Source organism: Rhea pennata, chromosome 4 (assembly GCF_028389875.1).
Source record: "Rhea pennata isolate bPtePen1 chromosome 4, bPtePen1.pri, whole genome shotgun sequence".
NCBI lineage: Eukaryota > Metazoa > Chordata > Aves > Rheiformes > Rheidae > Rhea > Rhea pennata.
The window spans coordinates 9,573,613-9,598,199 of NC_084666.1; the positions used below are offsets into that span (position 1 = coordinate 9,573,613).

Here is a 24,587-nt window from a genome sequence, read left to right on the forward strand (position 1 = left end):
TACTGCAAAAAAGGGAATATTATGATTTTCATGACTAAAAGTATGAATGAGTTACATGTGTTTATTAAGCGTTTGCAAAATGTTGCAGCAGCTGGCCCCAAGAAGCATTCTGCACACTTCCATCATCACAGATATCACCTGAGTTTCAAGAATATAAATTCTGACTGATGCAAAGAAGAAAAAGTTTAAAAAAATGGCTTTGTAAACTGGTTCTTTGACTTTATGGCTGAACTTCCATGAGCCAGCAGCCAGGTAGTCTGCTTCTTAACTAAAAGATTCCTTGGGCCTTTTTTGTGTTGCAGTGCATTATATATCAATATGATGCAGTGTAACTTGACATTAAGTGGGGTTCAGTCTGGGAACAGAAGTCTTATTCAGTTAATATGTTTCTGAGCATATTTTCTGTTTCTGAGAAAGACTGGTTTAAACGTTTGCCATAACTTGCAATGAGTTACTAGACATCAGTCATTCATTTCATTACCACAAAACAGACTTACAAATTTTAGCTAACAGTAAGTATCAATAAATTAACAATGAGTATGATAGGATATGTAACAGTGCACTGCTTTGTAACATGCAGGTTTTTTCCTACAGGCCTGCTACAAACTTTAGCCCTGAGGAGAGGTTTATTGAAACAACACAAAGTCCATTTTCTATAGAGTTGTGTTCTTTGCTCCCTGATTTTCTCTCTGAGTGTACTAGCCTAGGTCCACTCCCTTTCCATTTTCTTTGATATCCACACCTGATAAGAGATGGTACAAGATACAGCTTGTTCACACTTTTCAAAGCAATTTTGGAGACCATGCCCTTCTTTCAAATCTGTCTGAAACTCACTCATAGTTTCAAAATCCTTGGTCAGGTAGGGGACTGGCAAGCAAACATTAAGACAGGTAAACAGTGCAACTGCAAAACTTTTTGCTTAGGGAATTAGCCTAAAAGATTGTTTAACAGTAAAGAGTTCTTTGAAAAGTGTAATTTTTCACTCAGCTATAAAATAGCTTAGCTATTTTATAATCTCACTGCAATTTCTGACCAATTATTGCTTTGCAAAAATCTGAAAGTAACTTTAGAAATGAGTAACTTGCACTGAAAATCACATCCAGGCAAGAAAGATGTTTTCTTGCCAAGTACCAGCGATAAGAGTGTCTGGGGTAAATATAAGTACCTGGAAAGAAGTAGCTATGGATTTAACTTAAAAGAGAACAAACCTGTTTTACCAGGAAATGATAAAATTTTCATAGCTTATTCTGTCTCTTCACTTGTCCTACAAATATCTGAAATTTGGTTGAGCTGAATCTGTCTTTATGATTGTGACACAGTACTGATCAATAAACAAAAATATACTTACAGAAATTGGATTACCTTTTTTTCGACATTGTTCAATGGTCATCTTTGTAAATTCATGAACTTTCTTGTACTTTTGCATAAAACTATCTATAAAGTGACTGGCTTGAAGAGGAGTAAGTCCAAGGCATTCAGCAAGACGCTCTTTACCTGGTACATAATAAAGCAGAACAGAAACCCATTTATCTATTACTACCTAGAACAGTAGCACCATTACATTCCACAGTTAGTGGATTATTAATAATTCATTTATTTCTAGAAAAGAGCATGGATTTGATACACTACAATCGTATTTCAAAAAAGCAAATATTTAACTTTAAGCCTGACTGGTTTACTAAAGAGATGGGTTAAGCGTGTACTGAAATTCCTAGCTATAATTTATACTTATAATGTGATTTAAATCTTCCTTCTTCATAGAATAGCACCTGTGGCTTTAAGTATCATTTACTAATTAAGTGTTGAAATATGCAAAATTGGAGGGGCAGACAAAGAACTTGAAGTCAATTTTAAATAAATAGAAAGGTGAATGAAGGTCTAGAAAAAAGATGGAGATGTGGCTGGTTGAGTTTGACAAAAAGTTTTGTATAGGATATAGAAGTGACAGAAAAGCTTAATGGCTGAAACAATCAGACAAAGTGGCCTGATCTTAGAAGGTATTTAGGAGTCTCAGTCACAGATTTCAAACAGCCATAGACTCCTAAAAGTCTGTAAGAAACTGCGTCCAACTTTTGAGATAGAAGTGCTAGAAAAGGAACAACAGAATTGAAAAGTATTTGGAGAAAGGAAAAATATCTGCTGGACAGGGTATAGATGCACAGTATTAGTTTTATCTAATAGCATTTATAAGATAAAGACAAGATGGAAAAACACTGAAGACAGTTTTTCAGAGTATGAAAATGTAAGCTGAGAGCTACAGTTTAAGCACATTTATAAGCCAAATAGTTCCACTAAAAATAAAAAACACATCAATGTTAGTCATATGAGGTTTGAAAGACAGATATATTTATGTCAGCTACACAGCAACAAAAAACAGCACTGTGCTGCAAATAACATAAGCTGAGAGGCAATGTCTCAAGGCACTACAGACAGAATAGTTGCTGTCAAAGTAATATTGTCAAGAGAAATTATCCAACATTTTTGAAATAGAGAAGATTTCAGCCACCTAAATGCCATCACTGTCAGCCTGATGTGCATTTCAGGACAATTCTGTAGCATTTTCTTCTCAGTCATGTCATACCAAGATTCAGGAACACCAGCCGGACAAAGTGCTAGAATAAGAAATTCACAACACATCTAAGATGACTCTTAGCTGAGCTAAGAGCTAAAAGCACAGGACTGCGCTTTTATTTGACATCTAATTAACTGGGCTTTTTCTTCATTATTCAGAAAATGACACATCTACCTGCTAACACATATATCATTAACAGCCAAGAGATTGCTATGGCTTCATTATAGCACTGTAACATCTAATTTTGTCCACAATCCATCTAGAGAACTATTGATAAACAGTCAAAATATTGCATAAAACAGCAATAGTAATAAGGAAATCTGAAAGGTTCTAAGGAAGGAGGAACCTTTCAGTTCATGGGGAGCAAAAAGAAGGGACTGTTCAGCCACACAACTGCATCAGATCATGTTCAACAACACGCCATGCTAAGCAATGCTCATGAATAGACTAAAGCTTTCCTGAGCACTCCCCTTAAATTATCTGTGCCTGGGGAATTGTTAGCAACAGCCTAAGAATTGTATGAGTTGCAGTGTTCTCCATTCTGTAATGTCACCTTTCAAAACTGAAAATATCTTTATCAGTTCTCTGTTTTTTCACTTTAACATTCCTCTGTGTTATATATAATTCAGGACTAGAACATACTGTAGTTGAATAGAATTAATTCCTTATTTTACAGATGCTTTAGTTGTCTTTGCTCTACTTTTACAAGATGACTGAGGCATATACAGGTGAATTGAATTGCTCCAAATCAAGCAAACAGACTGTAATACTGCCATCCCTCTCAATATTTGGTATACTTATTGAAGTACCAATTCCTAGACATGATAACACTCATCTTTCTTTATTAGACTATGTTTTATCCCCCAAGATTATAGAAAAGATCTTGAAAATATGAAAAAATTGTAACCTAAAGCTAAGAAAACAGAAAGCAAATAAATCAAAGATTATTATTTGTTAAATGAAAGATTTCCATTGAATCCAATAAGCATATAATACAGACAAGTTCCTTGGGGAATGGTTCTGTATTTTTTAATTCCAGAAGAAAATAAAAAGTAATTCATATTCTCCAGTTGTATCAAAATGTCTCCTTATAAAAATTTAGCAATCTTCTGAAGGAAGGGAAACTTTGGATGGAATCTAATCTAATTTAGGTATCTAACACTTTTTTAATCTGCCAATTTCCATTTAAATAGTTTTACAATATTACTCTGTGTTACAGAGCTCTTAATTAGAATCTGATCATACTGGCACTGAATGGAAGCATCTTACTATTTTACAGATGCTTCAATGGCCCTCATTTGGGAGAGATGAAGCACAAACAAGTACATGGAGATACCTAAATAAAGCACTGTTACACTGAACTTTTCAGTGGCTGGTACCAAGCAAACGAAGGACTGCCAACACAATCAGCTTAATCTAATCATCTAGACCCTCTGTCGCATGAATAGAAGGCTCCAGTGAAGGAGGCTCCAGCCCAGGAATTTAAACATTTCCTTTTCTCTACTGACGGTATACTTAAGGGCATTCAAAAGGTGGTGATTCGCTATGACTCAGAGTTAGGCATCTTCCTGTACCGCTGAAAATGAAGGGAACCAATAGGAAATGTGTAGCATCTGTATGTTCCAAGAGGTAGGGGTGCTAATGCTTGCATTTTGCAAAATAATCTAAGCATGAAAGCACTCTGCTAGAAATGGGAGATTAGATTCTAGATTCAGACTGTGAAGGACTGAATCCACATTGCAGGAAGCTAGAGCTCCCAGACCTGGGCTTTTTCAGCTTCTACATTTTAAAATGCAATATAGCTTAATGTAAAATGTACAGGTATATATATGTAATGTATACACATATCTATATGTAAAATAAGTCTAGAGAGCTGAATCTGCAGCTCTCCCCCCCCCCACCCCCAGCTGAATGCTCTGAACAGTAAATTCAGTCCCTTGGTCAACTCTGCCTTTGGTTCAATAACTATTGATTGCTCATTTCAAAGTGTTTCAGGTTCAAAAGGTGGTCTAGAAAGTGTTCTTATCCTAGAATCCAGGATGTAGTATTAAGTCCCTCTAGGTTGAATAGAGCTTGCAACCTAGGGATGAGTTTTCCAATTGTTCTTCTTCTCTACAGCTTTTATATTTCTCCAGAGGACTTGCATAAAGCTTAGTTAGTTGCTCACTAAAGCAAATACATGAAATCTTTTATGCAGGTGATAAGTACTTCTTCCCAGAAGACAGAATTCTGAGCATGTATGAACAGGTAAAGTTACGTATCAGGAAAGTTGGGCATCTTTCAAAAAATGGCAAGCAGTTTTGGAAAGCATGCAGAATGTCTCCATTTCAGTAGGTTTTAGCTATCTAGACAGGAATTAGGCAGAAGTGGTTCTAGGAATGCTTTTTGCAGGTCCACTGCAGTTGTGGAGAAATGGAAGCAAACACCAAGATCCAATGTGTTTTGAGACAATACTGGAGTTATTTCAATTTTACCGCAGTTATTCTCATGTCTGTCTGTATACCGAAAGAATGCAAAGTCTGCTCAAAATTATACTAATTTTCTATAAAGACAAATACTTCAGTTAGATCAGCAGCAAAGAAACATAAAATTGAAGTAACCTTTGTATATGCCAGTGTGATTATATTAGTTTGACAATTCTCATACTGAGTAGACTATTTAATGATACTTGGTAAATGTCAAAATACAACACTCTGACAAAATTTTACTCATCTTTAGAAATCCGGTCCACTTGTATAAGTTATGTAAAAAGTGCACTTTCATAAAGCATGAAATAAAATCTGTTGCAGATCTTTTTGTTTTTGTACAAATCCCTACCTGCTCCATAAACCACCGAGTAGACCATACGCTTTGCCTGTTCTCTATCAGTCTGCTTCACTTGTTCACTTGGAATCCCCTTCCTAAGTAATCAAAAAAAATGTTATACTTTCAGCCAGAAGTAATTTATATTGTTAGTCCATAGAAAATGTATTTAAAGTCAATAAAAATTTAATAAATACAGACTTATAAGATATGAACAGAAGCACTTAGGAGCTTCCATCTTAGGCTGCGAATGTACAACTTCTTTATAAATTTTGGCAGTGACAGTCCCTAGTAAATGAAACTCTTTAAACTTCAGTCTTCATCTTCTCCTTTCCCCTTTTTTAACAAATTCTTGGCTGGGAAAATTCCTTCTACTATATTATTAGTTCTTTACAGTGAAGGGGCTCCAATATTGACCCATGAGAAAAGGTAAATCTTTGTAGAAAGGGCATTTCTTCAAGACATGAGGCATACAGAGATTCTATTTTCTTAAAATAGTAAGTTTATTATTATAATAATAGAAACATTAATAATAGAAATAATAATTATATTATTTTAAGCTTACTTAAACAAATGCTGCAATAGCACTTTTCTAGTAGATATAGCTAACCCTTTATCAGGAATAATTATTGATAAAAGTATGCACTGAATCTCTCTATATGCCTCACAGAGCTCCTCAACAGAGATGCTTCATCAAAAAGCAGCAGTGGCTGTTTCTTAGCTTAACTGGCCAGTATAGCTACTTTACTAGCAACAAAATATCATCCTTTTCAGTTCCCATTCACTCACCAAGTGATACAAACAGTCCTACCAAAGGGTTGGTGGAGTTGGTAATTTACAAATTAAGAGCTAGCACTCTGTAATCATCGGGTACATGCCTCCCTCCCTTTTTTTTAATCCAATGTTTAAGAAAGAACACTGACAATTATTGACAATTGACAACACTGACATGTTTTGGTTTAAATGAAAGTGCTTTTGCAAAAGTCTTGATCATCTACTCATACTCAGAAAAGAAATATCCGACTCAAATTGCATTTGGAACTTAAAGATGACTTGCTATCAGAGATAGCTTATGAACAGCTTATGAAAAAGTCTCCTCAGGTTTTCTCATGAGTCTGTTTAAGATGGTTCAATTGCACTTTCCAAACCATAGTGATGCCATAGTGATGCTTAATCAAGAAAGATTTGGCTGACAAGCTTTGAGAAAATGGCATATTTCTGTGCAACTTCTTTCACTATTATTATAATACTCAAATATCTAGAAAAGCAACAAAAATATAAATTTGTACTTGCTTGGCCTATATGCTGATTTTACCCAGGCCTATACACAATATAATTAGGCACTCTGAAAAAATGAACAGGTAAATCTTTGGTGAAAACAGATTTAGGCAAGTACGGATTTTTTGAAGGCAAAAGTAAAGCTGAATATGTTTTCAATATATTTAAATCAATCACTCTGGTAGTTAGAAATTCTTATAATTAACCTTCTCTGTTGTGTCATTTCAAAAAGTCAGGGCTCTTTAGAATAAAGTGGGTTGAGATTTTCAAATGTACCTGATTAAGATGAGAGTGGCAAATGAAACTATCAAATACAGATTTAGGAAACCAGACATCATCAAGGATTTCCTGAAGCAACCTCTGTCAGAAAGTCTGCAGGAATTTCCTGAAGGTCCTGGCAGAAAAATATGTATATTCTTGAGAAAGCCAGAATCCCAGAATCAGGAGGAAAACCAGAATCTGATAAGGATTCCCTAGAGAACTGTAAATAGATGTTACCAGAGGACCTTTCCAAGCTAACGAACCAAGACTGCAGACTACTGAAGCTAGTGAAACAATACAAAATGTAACGCTATTTTCCCCAAATAATATAATTTGAACTAGAAGGCTTGGAGAAGGCAAAATACAGCAGTATAGCAATAGGATGTATTTACAAATTTACCTATTCCTGAGGCTAGAGACAATTGAGTGCCAAGGGGTATGCAAAGAGTCAGTGTGTTAGCTGCTGTCCTCTCCAAAAAAGAACTGTAACTGAAAGAACAAAGTGGGTTCAGAGGCAGGGAATTCTGCAGAAGAACATCTGTACTGATGAGGTGATGGTACAGAAGAGGCCATTCACCAGCACAGAGCTGAAAAAGTCCTGCTGGCGAGGACTGGAATGGTTCTTCAACCAGAGGTTCTAAAGTAGTTTTAAGACTGAAAGAAGACACTGGACCAAGAGTATGTGCACAGTGAGACTCAATGCTGGGATTTTAAAACTGATTTTGGTTCATACCAAAGTGGCTGACTAGCAAAAAAAGAGATAGACTTACTGCTCTAATCTTGACAGGCAATGTCAGGGGAAGGATACTGTCTTGTGATAGAAAGCAATGTCAGGGGAAGGATACTGTCTTGTGATAGAAAGCAATCACAATATAGCCTGGTCTAACACAGTTGTTAGTGCTTATGTACATGTGTGATCACAGCAATATCAATAGTCATTTAGCACTTCCTAGTCTTTAGTTATTCAAGAATATATATATATATATATATATATATATATATATATATATATATATATATATATGAATGAATGAGAAGCAATTAAAATTTTGGAGCTTGATCTCAAACATTTCTTTCAATGATAAAAACAAAATGGTCAGTCAACACGTCCTCATGTGTTAGATTGGGATAGCGGAGCACTTGTCAGAGAGGCATTAAATCTGGCACGCTGTATAATTTGTAAATTTATGTATCACATTCAAGAACCCAGAATAATAAAAGAAGAAATTGCCATATAAGTCACAAGCACTTGAACAAATAGAGTCATTAATCTAAATTGTTCATTTTTCTTAATAATGAAATTCTTTCTTTTTTTCTGTGTGATTGGTTTCTACATAGCATGCTTGATTCCATCTGTAATTCAGGGTGACATCCCTGCAGTCTGAGGTAAAGATTTTTCCTATGAATAACGTAATGGCTTAAGTGGCTGCATTTCTTATAACTGTAGCTGCTATGTTAGCAATCCTCAATGTTCTTTCTCCTTCAAGCTGTTTCCTCTAGAAATACACTTATTTTTATGATAATAAATTATTTTGTTTTAAAGAGTACTCTAAGAATCTATTTAAAGTTAAAAATTTTATTTTGATTTGGGATTCGTCTTGGAAACACCATGATATTCAGGAAAATATATTGTTATCTGCTTGCTTATATAAGATATTTTTAAGCTATCATCACTAAGAAAACTATCATCTAATGCATGCAAATACACAATACTGAATTGTGGTATAATGTAAAACAGATCTCTAATGGAGATCCATTGTTTTAAAATAAACTTGCCTCTGAAAAAGGAAGCAGAATGGACACAAAAAAGCTTTAGGTATCAGGCCTAGACAGTAACATAGAGGCAGATTTCAGCTCACTCAATACTGTATGTATATCTGGAAGAATGGGAAGATGTTAATGTATAGGAACATAACAGAAACTGATGTAGAAAAAAGCTCAGGATAAGATTAAATTTGCTGGAGGTTTTGTTGGGGGAAATAGCTGTTTAGGATTTCTTCTGAAAACATATATATACAGTCATTAGCTCCGGCATGAACCACCTGTATTCTTCTGTTTTATAGCATCCTTCCCATTTCTCTGTCTCTCAGATAAGCAATCGGTTCAAATTCATAATCAGTATTATCATCATACTCAAATTCCTCCTAACTTGCCATCTCCAAGTGTGCAATATTTCACTTCTTACATGCCTGTGTTCTTAACTTCCTGTCCATGCTTGCACACTTTTCCCAGTCTGTTTCCATAACTCTAATTTGCTTGTCCATTGCTTTCCTTTGTTTAATATTGCTTTGCAAGTACTTTGCTTTGTAGTACTTTACTTGATACACATCTATTAGGTAAAATAAAGAATTGACTTCTGTGCTGGAAGACACTTATCTAGTTCAGGTTAACAGATCTCATTATCCTTGGAAGAAGTTAGCAGAGCTGAACACCTGGAAAGGACTATGAGGAGAGCAAAAACTTAGTGCAGAAAATTGTTAAAGGACAGATTTAGTCAGAGTAGAGATATATAAGCTCCTTAAGAGGCAAGTCTACTAAGAACTGAGCTGTATGGCAAAAAAAGGAATATCTGCCTAATTCTTAGAGTTAAAAAATGAAGAAAAAAATTCTAAAGAAACAGTGAAGGATAAGATCAAATTGCTAGTAAGAAATATACATGGCAGATGTAACTTACTACTTGGCAAAGATAATGTGCTGAATATTTTCTATAATTTCTCCAAAATCCTGTACATGTTTCCATATATTAATGTGGTCTAATGGAGGGTTTCTGCTGCATTAAATCTTACATTTATGACTACCAAGTTTCTTTATACCTAAGGAAAACCTGGCAATCTGTGATACAAACAAACTTAACTATCAACTTGACAGAGTAGCAACTTGGATAGATCTTTTTTCATATCTGTACAAAATATTTAAAAGAATCAATAAATGTGAATTTTAGTATACAGAACTTAGCAGACACAGCACAAAGGAGTTGAACACAATTAAACCAAAGGGGGCCACAGGCCATAAAATCTGAGTAATGCCAAAACAAAACTTTGAGAACAGGTAGAAGTGGAAGGAAATCAATCTTAAAAATACGTGGTAAGACAATTCAGCATTTCTGGGAAATATTGTGTGGTGACGGAAGTTCTCTGTTTATGTGCAGAAAAAGGCAGAACAAACTCCTCAAACACAATAACTGGCAGATATGTGTCGCCTTGATCTGCATTACGTTACAGCCAAGCTAAGCTCAGTCATAACAGCCATGAAGCTTTTGGCTCTCTCTTGCATATGCCAATTAATCCAAGTCCTAGTTGGGAGTTGTTGATGTGGGAAACAAGATGCAGTGCCATTAAACTCATTTTGTACACAGTCACGTAATTGAGAAAATAGAGATTTGCTCATATGACTGCTCCTTTACACCTCTTTTCTGTTATTTCATCAGTGAACTATACAAGTCCGTCATTTTGCCTAGAGCATGTTGCATAGGATTGCGTCCAGGTGGGTTTTGAATATCTCCAGAGAAGGAGACTCCACAACCTCTCTGGGCAACCTGTGCCAGGGCTCTGTCACTCTCACAGTAAAGAAGTTCTTCCTTATACTCAGGTGGAATTTCCTGTGTTTCAGTTTGTGCCCATTGCCTCTTGTCCTGCCACTGGGCACCACCGGAAAGAGTCTGGCCCCAACTTCTTAACATCCTCCCTCCAGGTATTTGTAGATGTTAATAAAATTTCCTCAGTCTTCTCTTCCCCAGGCTGAAGAGGCCCAGCTCTCGCAGAGGTTCCTCATAGGGCAGGTGCTCCAGCCCTCTAATAATCTTCATAGCCCTACCCTGGACTCTCTCCAGTAGCTGCATGTCTCTCTTGTATTGGGGAGCCCAGAACTGGACACACTACTCCAGATTGTGGCCTCACCAGGGCTGAGTAAAGGGGCAAGATCACCTCCCTCGACCTGCTGGCAACACTCTTCCTAATGCACCCCAGGAGACCACTGGCCTTCTTGGCTACAAGGGCACATTGTTGGCTCGTGGTCGACTTCTTGTCCACCAGGACTCTGAGGTCCTTCTCTGCAGAGCTGCTTTGTAGCAGGTCAGCCCTTGGTCTGTACTGGTGCATGGGGTTACTCCTCCCTCAGTGCAGGACCTTGCACTTGCCCTTGTTGAATTTCATGAAGCTCCTCTCTGCCCAGCTCTCAAGCTTGTCCAGATCTCTTTGAATGGCAGCACAGCCCTCAGGTGCGTCAGCCACTCCTCCTAGTTTTGCATCAGCAAACTTGCTGAGGAGGCACTCTGTCCCTTCACGCAGGTCACTGATGAAGAAGTTAAACAAGACTGGACCCAAGATTGAGCCCTGGGGAACTCCACTAGCTGCCACAGGCCTCCAGCTAGATGCTGCACCACTGATGACAACCCACGGAGCTCTGCCTTTCAGCCAGTTCTCAATCCACCTCACTGTCCACTCATCTAGCCCACGCTTCCTGAGCTTATCTAGGAGGATGTTATGGGAGACAGCGTCAAAAGCCTTGCCGAAGTGAAGGTACACAACGTCCACTGCTCTCCCCTCATCTACCCAGCCAGTCATTCCATCACAGAAGGCTATCAGAGTGGTTAAGCAGGATTTCCCCTTGGTGAATCCATGCTGACTGCTCCTGATCACCTTCTTTTCCTCCATATGTCTGGAGTTGACATCCAGAATGAGCTGTTCCATCCCCTTTCCAGGGATGGAGGTGAGGCTGACCAGCCTCTAGTTGCCTGGGTCCTCCTTCTTGCCCTTTTTGAAGACTGGAGTGATGCTGGCTTTCTTCCAGCCCTCAGGCACCTCTCCAGTTCTCCACGATCTTTCAAAGATGATGGAGAGCAGCCTAGCAATAGCATCTGCCAGCTCCCTCAGTGCTTGTGGGTGCATCCCATCAGGTTCCATGGATCTGTGGATGTCAAGTTTGCCTAAAAGATCTCTAACTGATCCTCCTCAACCAAGGGAGTCTTCCTTTCTCCAGACTTTCTCTCTTGTCTCCAGGGTTGGGGATTCCAAAGGGCTGGCTTTAGCAGTAAAGATTGAAGGTCTCACTCAAGAGCCAGTAATAAGATACATGCAATTAGCCAGTCTAGATGTTTTTTATTATACATAGTTCTAATGTACACTTTGATACAGAATGTAAGGTCCAACGAAAAATAAATTTCTAAGTGATACAGACAAAAATAGGAGGGTGCTGAGTGTGGATTTTATGCCTCCTTGAAACAGAGTTATTTAGGAACCAGTTATCAGCAGGCTATGACTCCTTCTCTATCTAAGAGGTATTTACACAATTATGCTGTAACTGAAAAGCATGTTCTAAACAAAAAGTACATAGATTGCCTTCCTCATAAGGAGAGAATAGAGGCATCAGTCTGAAAAATGAAACTTGTCTAAACTGCTTAGAAGGTAAGATATTTTTCCAGAAAAGGGAAGAGGCACCCACAAAGGCTAAAATCCTGACTACCATCTTGTCAGAAGGGAAATAGCAGGTGAATGAATAACAGAGAGGTCTTTCTGACGCAACCCAAGCATACAGAAATTAAGCAGCTGCCTTCTTGTATTTCTCTTTATCATTTATAAACATATTTACCTGTTGTCTGATTCAGATATTATGCTAAATGCTTTTATTTTCATTTTTACTTTGAACTGGTTTGCATTAGTAAGATTTAAGGTTACAGAATGACACAAAGAAACTCCTCACCTCCAATAAAAATGAATGAATAAACTAGAGCCCTGGGAAACCTTAACAAGTACCTCAGCTAACCCACACATCCTTCTTTATATCAAAAGGGTAGCATTCTGAGTTGCCATTTCATCTATATCCTACATGTCCACTCCCACTCCAGCCTCAGTAGAGGCAGAACTGACTTCCAGTTGCTATTTCTGATATGGGACACTCTCTGGCATGGATCATCCATGAAAATACAGCAGCGCACACTTGAACATTAGAGGTGAGAGGGTTATAACCTCCCTTTCAGGGAGAGCTTAAATTTGTATTTAATTTTGAGTTTTTTTATATATAAGCTTTTGCTTTAGTTAGTTGAGTTCAACCTCTCTGAATGAAAAGCTACAGCAGTGTCAACTTGTTGTCATACTTTCTATAGTACAGATAGCTCTGCAAGACTTGTCGTTGTATCTCTTTTCCCTTTTGTATGCAGAATTCTTGACTTACATCAGTTAGAATAGAAAGTCCTTGATATCAAGAGAGGGGCTTGAGAGAGCACATCCCACCTGCACTTCACCTTTTGTCTCTTATTCACCACCACAGGAGTAAAAAAGGGCTTTCTTCTAACATTCTATCTACATTTTTCTTTTCTCTAGGGTATTACCTGGATAGGTGACATTTATTCCTAAATCACATGATTGTTAAGGAGATTAATTAAATAGCAGGCAATCTAAAGGAAATAAACTAGCAGACAATCTGAAAGAACAAAAGGAATCAGGGTAACTAGCTTAAATCTTCAGCTGCCAGTGCAAATGTCAATAGGGACAGGTAGCACCACCGAAAAAGCAAACGTAAACTGATTAAACAAGCCTCCGCAAACTGGGATGATGCAGAATTTTCAGAGGCCACTTTTATGAAACTGTATGTCAGGAATAAAATTCAAATTAATATTCTTGAGTATTTGCTTTAATTATCACATTTACTTATAATCAAGCCTTTCTGTAAGAAGTTTCAAATAGTAAAGGAGGAACAGAAGCCATTTGGGGAGATGATACAGGCAATTCTAGCAAAGAGTATCAATTAATTACTGGCCCTGGCCTAGTTAGGTGTCTCATAACTTTATAAAAAATAGATGGACCTGCAGAGCAGGCTAAACACAAATACCAGGAGAATGACAATAAACAGCAGACAAAGTTCTTAATATGTAACTAAAAGATGGTATAGCTGCAATCTCATGTATTTCACAGAACTAAACATGAAGCTATAATGTACAGTTTGTTCAGGAAAACAAGCAAGGAAAATGGGAGGAGATGTCACACTGGATCAAACTGCACCTACATGGTTCAGGAAAAGAAGCAGACTTGTTGAATTTCTTGGTTAAGACAATGAATAGAAAAAAAAAACACATTGCTGATATATATAAGAGGATCTTTAATTGACAGGTTCCACAGAGAAGGATGAGATACTCCATATCTCATCTCTCTTAAGCTTCACTAAAAACATCACTTATAGTTTAGATATCTATTATGCCTTTGATCTCACTGAATTAAAGGCAAGAGTAAAACAGAAGAATAAGATTTTTTTTAAAAAAAGAAGTTGGTCTGAAATCACAACTCCAGAAGCACAGGAGTCTTAACTTCTGCAAAAAGATAGAAGTAAATTTTCCATTACACCTAGATCTAGATCAAATAAGAAAGGGTCTTCAATTCTCAAAGTCAACAGGATATTACTGTGCTTTCCACAAACTTTATTTGATTTATTGGCATCTAATTAGCTTAATTCCCAGGCATATTGTATGAAAACCATCCACCAGTAGCTGTTTATAATCTCTGTCAAAATGTGCTGTAGCACTTCAAAACATTTTGGATATGTTGTGGATCTACAATATACATTCTTTTCACATTCTCCATTTTATCAAGATTTAGCTTGACTCTGAACTTAAAGTTAAATGAAGTTAATGAAATAAATTGAAACACTTTATGAAGCTCTGTTGTTTTTTCATAAAATGCAGTAATTTATCAAAGTCACTATAGATGAAAATGACTATTTGCAGAGAACTTTTTAAACTCAAAAAAAGCTCTCCATGAAATTAGCAAAGTCAAATTACTGTCAGATTCTGTCCAGCACCTGGGGACTGTTCATCCCTCTCAGAGCTCTGCATTAGTTGTGGTGGTGAAAATCGTAAAATTTTATTTTGCATTTATTCCAGAATTCTAAGAAAATATTTTCTGTGCAAGAATAATCTTCCAATCTCACATAAAATTAAGCTGTCTGCTTAAACTTTTTGTTAATAACCTGGTTTCTTTAAAGCTATTGTTTACTCAACTAACAACAGAAACCAATATGGTTCCTGAAGGCTTTATTCTCTCCATCTGCTAGTGTAAACAAATGTCACAGTTGCACTTCTCTAAGGGACAGTAAACTACAAGGTGAAATTTCCATAGGCTGCCATACAGACAGTCTGTCTGAGTGCAAAGCAGGACAAGTGTTCAATTTCATTAATATCAACTTCTACAAGTGAACTTTTAAGACAGATAAAAATTCTTTTGCTATAAAAGTAAAATAGCTTTGAGGTTCTGAACACATTAGACCTTAAAAATATTTTATTCTGAGAAAGCAAACTGAATCTCCTCCCTTTTATTAAGCTTCAGCATTTACACTGCTTATTGGGGAGGGGAGAAGGGAACAAGGGAATAGGAGGTAGAGAAAGCAATAACTAATTAAACTGCATACATGCTCTTTGAAAAACATATGGCAATAATTAAACATCACAAGCCAAAATCTAGATGTGTCTTCTGTATCTCAACAGAAAAGCTCAAAAAAAAAGAAAAAGAAAAAGAAAAGAAAAAAAGAAAAAAACAAGGAAAAGAAACTCTCCGGGATTTAAAGATTTAAAACTAGAAATTTCTAAAATTTTGGATATTCATATGCTGTTGACAGCAGGAAGATGTGTGACCTAAAAACCCTAATCTGAAATTATGATTTTGATTCAGGCTCATTTCTAGTCATTTTCTCTTATCAATAATGAAAATTAATGAATTAATAGGGAGAATTCCTAACTGTTTTTGCTTGAGCATCTAAGTCAGAGTTGAAGCCTAAGGTTGGAGTCATTCTTCTGGCCAGGCAAGTCCCTTCCTCTGTTCAGAATCTTAAACCATGAACCTTTTCTTATTGTTTAGCAAAGGTGTCTAAAGTGGTTCACTTAAATTTTTCCTCATTTCAAAAATTAATAATCATGAACAACAAAAATGAAATAAAGAGAACTATTGAATAAATAGAGAGATTCTAGTCAACAGTGTGATGCTTGGGCAATTACCTAGGAAAAGGATTCAAGTCTTCATTAATAAATATTCCACTCTTTAGTCATGCTGGGACAGCGCCAACAGGAGAGACACTTTAAAATATCCAGCGACCTGATAAGCAGGGTGTCCAAAGAGAAATGTAAAAGCGGTGTTCACATATATCCCTGCCAGAGACCCATTACCCCTAGCTGGATGTTTCCTGTATCAAGTACTGACTAGTTTAAGGAACTCAACTCCACCAGTGAAGTAATTGTTCTGCAGACAAGTCTGAGAATTCGCTCTGGTCATTTTGTGGCTACAGCTTAAATCTGAATTCCTATTAAAAGATTTTAGTATTATTGTTTCAAAATCCTTTCCTTTTACATCATTGGTTGACTGCCCATTCTCAAACTAAAAATGCAATTTCAGGATGTATCAAGTAAGTTATTTCCCATAATGACAGGAAAATATTATTACTGCTATACAATGTGGTAACATTTTATCTGGGACGCTTAATACAATTTGGTTACCTCATTCAAGAAACATGAATTTGAAACGGATACAGTGAAAGGAGATACGATGTCAACACTAAGAAATTAAACCTGCCCCAAAATATTCTGTAGCACTGAGACTAACCAGAAAACAATGCCCTACACCCATATTTTAACTGCTACCCAAACATGGTGCTGTAGGGCTGCATTCAGACAGCCTGGTGGAAATAATTCTTGGCCCATGTTAACTGTGGAACCATGCCCATAATCTGTTTGGGGAAGCTGGGGAAGCCAGCACCTTCATTGGGACCACTCTAACAATTTGCCAATACAGACATTGAATTGCAGTGATCAGGATCATTCCTTGGCACTAAGTGTACCGGAATAGAGGTAGCAGCTCAAGTCTTTGCTTCATTCATCATTCAGCTAGCCCAATTCCATTGCTGTTCAAAGTTAACTCATGTTGCTTGACCACAACACAAATATATCTGAGACTGTGCTGTGGTGCAGAGATTTCAGAACTAGCTTCAGAACAAGTTAGCTTTGATAACTAAAGCAGTTTAGTGAAACAGCCAGTCAGTGCCACAGACGCTCATTTTCCCTGCCAAGAAATACAGATTAACTTACATGGAATTCCATGTTGCCTAACTAGCTACTCCTAATACTAGTTCACTCAGCTATCTGGATTACAAATATCCTAAAAAACTTTGTCTTGTTTCGTTGAAGAATGAAGGTTGAGAACACAATTGATTGCCTTCCTGAAGTATTTATACAAAGCAAACACCAGCGGGGAGCTAATGGGCAATGTTGCTAAGAACATTCTGGGTATGTAAATTGTATGAATAAATATAAGCTAAAAAGTAAAAGGAGGTTTCCAGTAGAAGAATGGGGAATTGGACAATTTTCCGATAGAATTAACTGGGCTAAAAAAAGCAGCAGGTTTTAAGCTGAGGCCTCACTGATCTATGAAAGCGAGTTTACAGTGTTGTCACCTGCGGTGATTTTATGACCAAAAAGGTCCTTCCAGTCTCATGCTCCTCCGTAAGACCTGGCCTATTATTATCAAGCACAAAGCACTAACCTCTGAGTGTGAGATTGTGCCTTTCCTTTTCCTGGAGTTTCTCTTCTGAATTTTTCTCTGTCTCACAGTAACTATCACCTTGTCAGCATCTTTTGCTACCATAATAGCAAAATTCTATTTATTCTCACAGAAATTCAAATTTCTTCTATATTACATCATAACTTTTGCAAATTTCTCTAGAACAACCCTAAGAAATGACTCCAGAAGGATGCTTCTTTATCTTTTGGGGGTCTCTCAGTTCTGCAGTGCTACAGCTGCAGAATCTGCACATGGTACAGCCTCAATCACAATCATTTTACCAGATGAGATATTATTAAACACCAGATCTATAATGAATAGTATCTCCATAATTAGATCTACTACCATAGCATTCTTGCCCTCAAATGTGGTTTGATTTGGAAGAGCATGCCTTCCCAGCTGAATCTGTGTCTGTCTCTGAACTGCATATATGAAACAAACCCTTGACCTCTCTCTTTTTGTCAGTAATACTCTGAATAGAAAAGAAAGATAAAAGATATAAAATTAAAGATATTTTGGATCATTGATCAGAATAGAAATGAAACAAGGAGACAACAGATAAGTAGTCATAATTTTCCAGTTAAAAATACCGTAGCAATTGTTTCTTCAGAATCAATTTCAATAAAAGAAAATTGAGCAGAAGCCATGAAATTAATTTTAAAATGATCACATTATTACAAAACCAGGTAATCCAGTGCTAATGACAGAAGTGTTATGTTACCTCTTAGTAAAGCCTCTAGCAGGTAGGACTGAATTTAGGACCTCCAGAAATGTACAGTAAATCAATACTTTTTAAGTTAAATAGCCAAACGTCAGAGCAGAAAGACCACTACACAATCATGTATTTCTAAATGTGGACTATCCAGTAACAGGGATATTTGGTTACACTTGCTTAATGTGACTATCCTATAATATGTAAGAATGCTTTTCTTCCCTCTTTTTAAAAGTAGGATTCTGTAAGTTACCCCAAGTATTTGCGGGTGAACAGCAAGTATGCTGGTAATCTGTCTTACCACTGCAAAACATCATTTCACAGTCCTGTATCTCTTCAATGTGCCTATGCATTCTAATTTCTGATTAGAAGCATATACTATAGTCTAGACTACCTAAAAAATCTTTAGACAAAGATACAGTCCCTAGATACAGTCCCTCTTAAACATCGAACAAAACAGAGATGGACTTAACTGGGGGAAAGGGAGCTGGGCAACCTGGTGGCTGCAACTTGCAACCATTTGTCTGTTAACAGTGCAGGCTAAAGCTCTTCCTGTCTCCTTGGTCTCCTTTATCTCCCTGGATAAAGGGATCATTTCATTATTCCTTAATTATCTAATAATGCCCAACTGACATCATCTGATTAATGTAGGCTTTTTCAAGACCTTGTTGATAATATTTTCATAAAATTAATATACAGGAACAAATAATCACATCTGTTTAAAGAGCACTTACTTACAAATATGATTTTTGCCTCTGTAAAATTCGTGTATTTCAGTCTTGATTTACTGGCCATTGTTGTTGCTGTTTAATATTAGCCTTGAATTTAAGCGTTTGAGCTTGTATTAATCTTTTCAGCTCTTTTGTATCAAGCCTGATGTTTGTGGTTGAAAGTAGCACTAATTCAAGGGAGTAGGTAGCTTAAGTGAACACAATGTTTGCTACACTATACGTTTATAAAAAGTAACCTAAAACAGATAGGATTTGCTAAAATGAATCTTTAAACTACTTGATATAAAAATGCATAAAATAGGTATGGGGAAGTGTAAATGTACTTAGTTGACATGCCACCAAACGTTTGTGCGTATTTGACCTTCTCTTTCTCAAACAGATCCAGTACACGATCTTACTGTACAATTCAACCCATGATGACCTATTTGATTTAATTCAGGAATCTCCAAAATACTTCTGCTTGTTTACTTTGTTCCTCACCACAGAGCAAGGTATCAACTTGTCAGGAAGTGTCCTGAGTTGCCAAGTGGCTGGAAAAACAAGAGTCTCTATATCACCACAGTTCCTACAGAACTAAGTGCAAATGTGCAACAGCTTGGCTCACTTGGCCATTACTAGACATAGTCAGTTCATTGAGCTCCCTCATGTTTGGCAGGTTGTAATGAAATTTTCCCCACTTCCTAAAAGATGGCTTGCAAAGAACAAAAAAAAACTTTCTGCCCTGTCATCTTTTTATTCAAATCCGGTGGAACTTCTCTCCTTAAAAAAAAAAAAAAAAAAAGGAAGATAAAGATATTTGTCTTTCATATACAGTAACACCAAGTAGTTCTGTGCTTGGTTCCTCTCTAGGCTTTTTCCTAAATCATTTCCAAATTTAGCATGTCTCTCTCTTACAAAAGAGGTTCACAATAGGTATTACCATCATCCCATCCACACATCACCTGACTTTTATATTCAATACATTTTGTTAACAGTTCCCAAGACTATGGGAAAACAAGTGTTCAAGCTCCTCTGATTTTGGCAAAGGTTATGTATCACATAAGTGAAAAACACTTAGATGTCTTGAGGTGTCAGCCAACCAAGCCTATGCTATAGAAATGGTAAGAAATGTTTTTCAAAATTACTGGTGAAGAATTCTATAAAGCCCTTGCAATTCCATAAGATATGCCCTTTCTTATTTCAGATATTAGCTGCCATTGCTAAAACGAAATAATGCACTTTCTGCATCCACAACAGCTATCTTCAGGTATTGGCTTTGGATAATAACCATCTGGTTCTTGTTGGCATCCTGTCTCAGCTTTCTAAGGAGTTCAAACACAAACTTCTGTGATAAGAATTTCCCATTAGCTTCTCTTAGATGGTTCTGTGGTCAGCATATCTTTGGGGTTTTTTTCCCCCCACCCTTTGAGATGCACTCTTTGGCACTGTGTAAGGAGCTTGGGTATCCAACTAAGGGTTTTGTATTCTATTTCAGGCTCAGGAACTGGAAACTCAGGAGGTACATCTAGATTGCAAATACCAAAGATGATGTCTACACTGCACACTGGAACACATTAAAGGCTTATAATGACTAAGCTAGTTTCAGAACCTTAAATAGTATATTTACATTTGTATGTTGCTGTACTTTCAGCTCATCACCATCAGGACCCATGATGGTATATCTTTGTGGTACTATGCTGCGCTAGGTGCAGCTAAATTAATCGCTACTGGGGATTTCCAGTTCTCTAAGCCAAACTCTAAAGAAGCAGAGAAAAGGATTTAGCCACACGTTTAAAGAACAGCAAAAAACAGACAAGAATTTGCTTGAGTAATAGGAACACTGAAACAATACTATCTCAATTTAAGAAAGCATTCAGGCAAGAAAGTATGGATCATTCAGGTATGACAAATCCCACATACTTACTATGTGCTTCTGTGCTGAGCTAAATTAAGATTTCTTTCCTGGATTATGACCAAATGTGACCAAAACCAAAATATATTATGACAGAGGAACATCAGCCTACTGAGATGAGTGAAAAAGAACTATTTGAGAGACTAGTAATCACTGTATGGCTAATAAAAAAAAATTGCAAAGATCACCTAAAAAAATGTAAACTTGTTTTTCAACTTTATCTTTGAAACTGATTTTAAGATATTTATTGGCCTATCTAGTTATAGATTTTTGTTGTATTCAAATCTTAGCATTTTACTGTCTTGAAAGCTTAAGCCATGCTTTCTTTTCCCTCTCAACAACAGCATTTTTAACAAAAACTATTTATTATTGATTTATTGTGGAAAAGCAAGGTTAAAGAAGTGAGAGCAATTCTATTCTGAGATTTGTTGTCATTTGGATCTCTTATGGCAGTTGGATCTCTTGACTGGTCAGACAGCTGCCAAGACAGCTCTCATCATCTTCAGCACTTTGGTGACAGTTCTGCTCTTCCAAAGGAATGTAACTGTCATAGGACATCATGGCAACATAACACAAGGTGATCTTGCAGGTAGCTGGGATCAGTTATATAATGAGTTTTCAAAAGCAAAAGCAAGGCTTTAAACTTTACTGTGTGTTCAGTACAAAACAGATCATCAGTGTAATAGATTCTTGGGTAATTTGAGGCTTATTCTTCATAGGTCTTAACACAGTATTCACCATAAGATAATATAGGTAATAGCCTATGATAATCATTACAGGATAGACTAAAAGTAGGAATAGTACTGATCACATATGAGTGAATAGTAAAGTCCATTTATATCAGCTTCTTTTTAGCTAGAGTAACTATAAGTTAGATGACTAGGATATCCAAGATTCAAGATAGAGATGAGACTTACTGCAAATGGCCTATAGACAAAATTTTTATTTTATTTAGATTAAGCTGTTGTATCATCTGATTACTTTAACCAGATTAAGATATTTTTTAGTAATTAAGATAATAAAAGGAGGATCAGGCAATGAGTTAGCATTCCTTTGACCTTAGTCTGTGTTCATGTGAACGTTCCCATTTACAGATGCTCTGAAACCTCCTTGAAATTTGGTCTCTGAGCTTAGATAAAATAAGTAAAATTTCTCAACCAATAGATTAATTACCTATTAGTGTTCTCCGAAATAATCTGTATCATTTCTTCTTACATTTATTTTTGTGTTCCTTTTTTTTACCCACATACAAGAATAAATACTCTGAGTAAATTTTCTTTTTGAAAATTGAAATATGTGGTAATTTTTGTTCTCAAAAATCAAAATCATTTTCATATATGCCCACCAGCAAGACTGTTCTCTATTTCACTTTCTGCCTGTGGAGAGACTATAAAGCAGGTTGTCAGGGTACAGGAATCTGGGTGCAGGAATTCCAGAGAGTAAAGGCAGGAACTCCAATAGCCTTAATTTTGTACCACAACTTGGCTCTCTTAACTTTAACATTATTTTAGCCAGGTTTCTTCTGGGCAAAAAGTGCCTCTTCCTCTTCTCATATGTCAATAAAACTCATTAATTTTTGTAAGTAAGTCTTAAATTTCTAGCAAGAAATTTACTTATTTCATATTTAAAAGTATGTTAAAGGCAACTATAAAATAATTTATTTAGGCTTTAAAATTATTCAGAATTTAAGACACGGTAAATAATAAAATAAGACTTAGCACTTACATTTTAATGTTTCAGAGATCTACCTTATAGTAACTGAAATTCCTCAAGATGCTTTTGCCCTACAAGTCATATTGTACTTGTGTGGGCTCCATGCCCACAGGTCTGGATATTCTGGAGACCAAACAATATAGTCTTGTCTAACATTCAGAGGATATTCTGAGGGAAGCGTGAAACAAGCTCAGCTCCTACTCACCTTTTTGAGAAATGAGAAACTACTCTATTAGGGAAAGACACTAAGTCACAAGATCCATGTAGAAAAAGTACTTGAAACACAAAAATGAGAGACCAGAAATTTGTGTTAACACCAGTCTCCCACAGAGCTTAATCTGAACAGCAATTTCAAGATGGTCTTGTCAAACAGAACATACAATTCTTAAAAGCTATTTGAATTCTATATCTACAGCAAACAGTTGAGCGTAATGCCTGGAAGCCCAAGCTGGTGGAGGCTGCATTATTTCTGAAACTAGCTATCTCTGAAAGCTAGCTAAAGGTGTACAACACCGAAGCTTAACTAACCGATCTTGCAGAGAGGATTGCTTATCAGCCAGGTTTATTAAGTAAGGTAATGGTGTTTCAAATGACACTGAGCTTTAACATCTGAGTCATTCTGTTTTGATGTGTAAATACACAGTTTGGGCTTATGCATGCTTGTGCATCTACACTGAACTCCACGGACCAGGGAAGATGCCATAAGAATAACGTTTAATAGAAAAACAGGCCCAACAGATTTCCAGGAGAGACATATCTCTAAGGTGCCAAAGACAGATTGAGTCTTTGCAGAGCATGCCTAACCAAATTAAGAAAGGAAAGCCTTTATATGTAAGAGGCCTTAATTCAATCAGAAACTCATATAGCTAAGCTTTTTGCAGAAACTGCCCACCACATGCATTTGCTGCCAAATACTATACAAAGCCTGTAAAGGTTTGATTTCAGATAGAAAGCATTAGCCTACAGGACAGCTAATGAATAGAGTAAGTTTTAGTGGGGGAGCCATAAGGCTAAGAAAAAAAATTAAGTGAATAACTTGGTATAAATTTATATTGGTACAATTTATACCAATTCATTTTCCAATCATCTGAGATGTGTTAGAAAAGATACGTAATTAGTAGCAGTGTGCCATTTTTTCAAACAGAATAAAAGATTTGGCATATCAGTTGTGCTTTACAAGGTGTACAAATATTAAAGCCCCAGAACTAAGACCCAGTGAAAATCAGGAGATGAAGAGGAGATAAAAGGTTTGTTGTTTGCTTTCTTATTCCTTTCTCTAACTGTTTTTAATACCTATGGGGGAATAAGATCAACTAAGATAGAGTCAAAGAACTGTCTGTACTAAAGATACTGCATATGAATAGAAGGACTCTATAATAGCACTGTAAACTCCCATCACCATGAAAGATGGTTGGGGCACTTCAAGTCTGAAGTGGAAACTTGCAGGACAGCTGTGCTGCTTCCAACAGATATAGTTAGCCAAAGAATTCAAAGTTATGCACGAGGGGTAGAAATGTATGCAAAGTAAGAGTATAAGACAAATGAATTTATATTATTATTCCACCACTAGAGAAGAGGGAACCAAAGCCAAAAAATACCAACTGTTTCCAAAAATCAAGGGAAGTCAGAGGCAGAGCAAGGACTGGACAGCCCCAGTTATGGCACAGATTCCTCTCTAATAGCTCAGTCTGATCATTCTAATTACTTACATTGGTTTAGGGTTCAGAGTTGAGTATCATTTTACAGCTTAAAATCTTGTATATATAATTTCAGTGAATCCAGCTTATTTCATGCCAACTACACAAGACTTTTTTTCTAAACACACGTAGATGTCATTATTTAGCATTCTTTTTTAAAGTAATGTATAATTGTACAGCTACTATATTAAACAAAAATCAAATCCTGTATCTTCCAATAATCGGGTAATTATGTTATCTAGCAGATATGCTTGTTTTCACAGTTTCTATTAGCTACACTCAAAAAAAAGCATACATAGTCTTTTCCATTAACTACTTTTAGGTGAGATGAATCCCACTCCTCATGTTTCTGTAATTAATAGCAGTCATATAATACATACAATAGAAAGTTAATTCTA

General features: G+C 36.5%; 1 protein-coding gene across 1 annotated transcript in view; it reads right to left on the reverse strand.

The window, feature by feature from the left end:
- POLN (DNA polymerase nu) overlaps positions 1–24,587 on the reverse strand; it is a 96,676-nt gene that overhangs the window by 27,449 nt on the left and 44,640 nt on the right. The window contains exons 19-20 of the mRNA XM_062574633.1: positions 5,390–5,472; positions 1,363–1,494 (exon numbers count right to left, since the gene is read on the reverse strand). Coding sequence (XP_062430617.1) covers positions 1,363–1,494; positions 5,390–5,472 — 215 coding nt within the window. The remainder of the gene's footprint in view (positions 1–1,362; positions 1,495–5,389; positions 5,473–24,587) is intronic.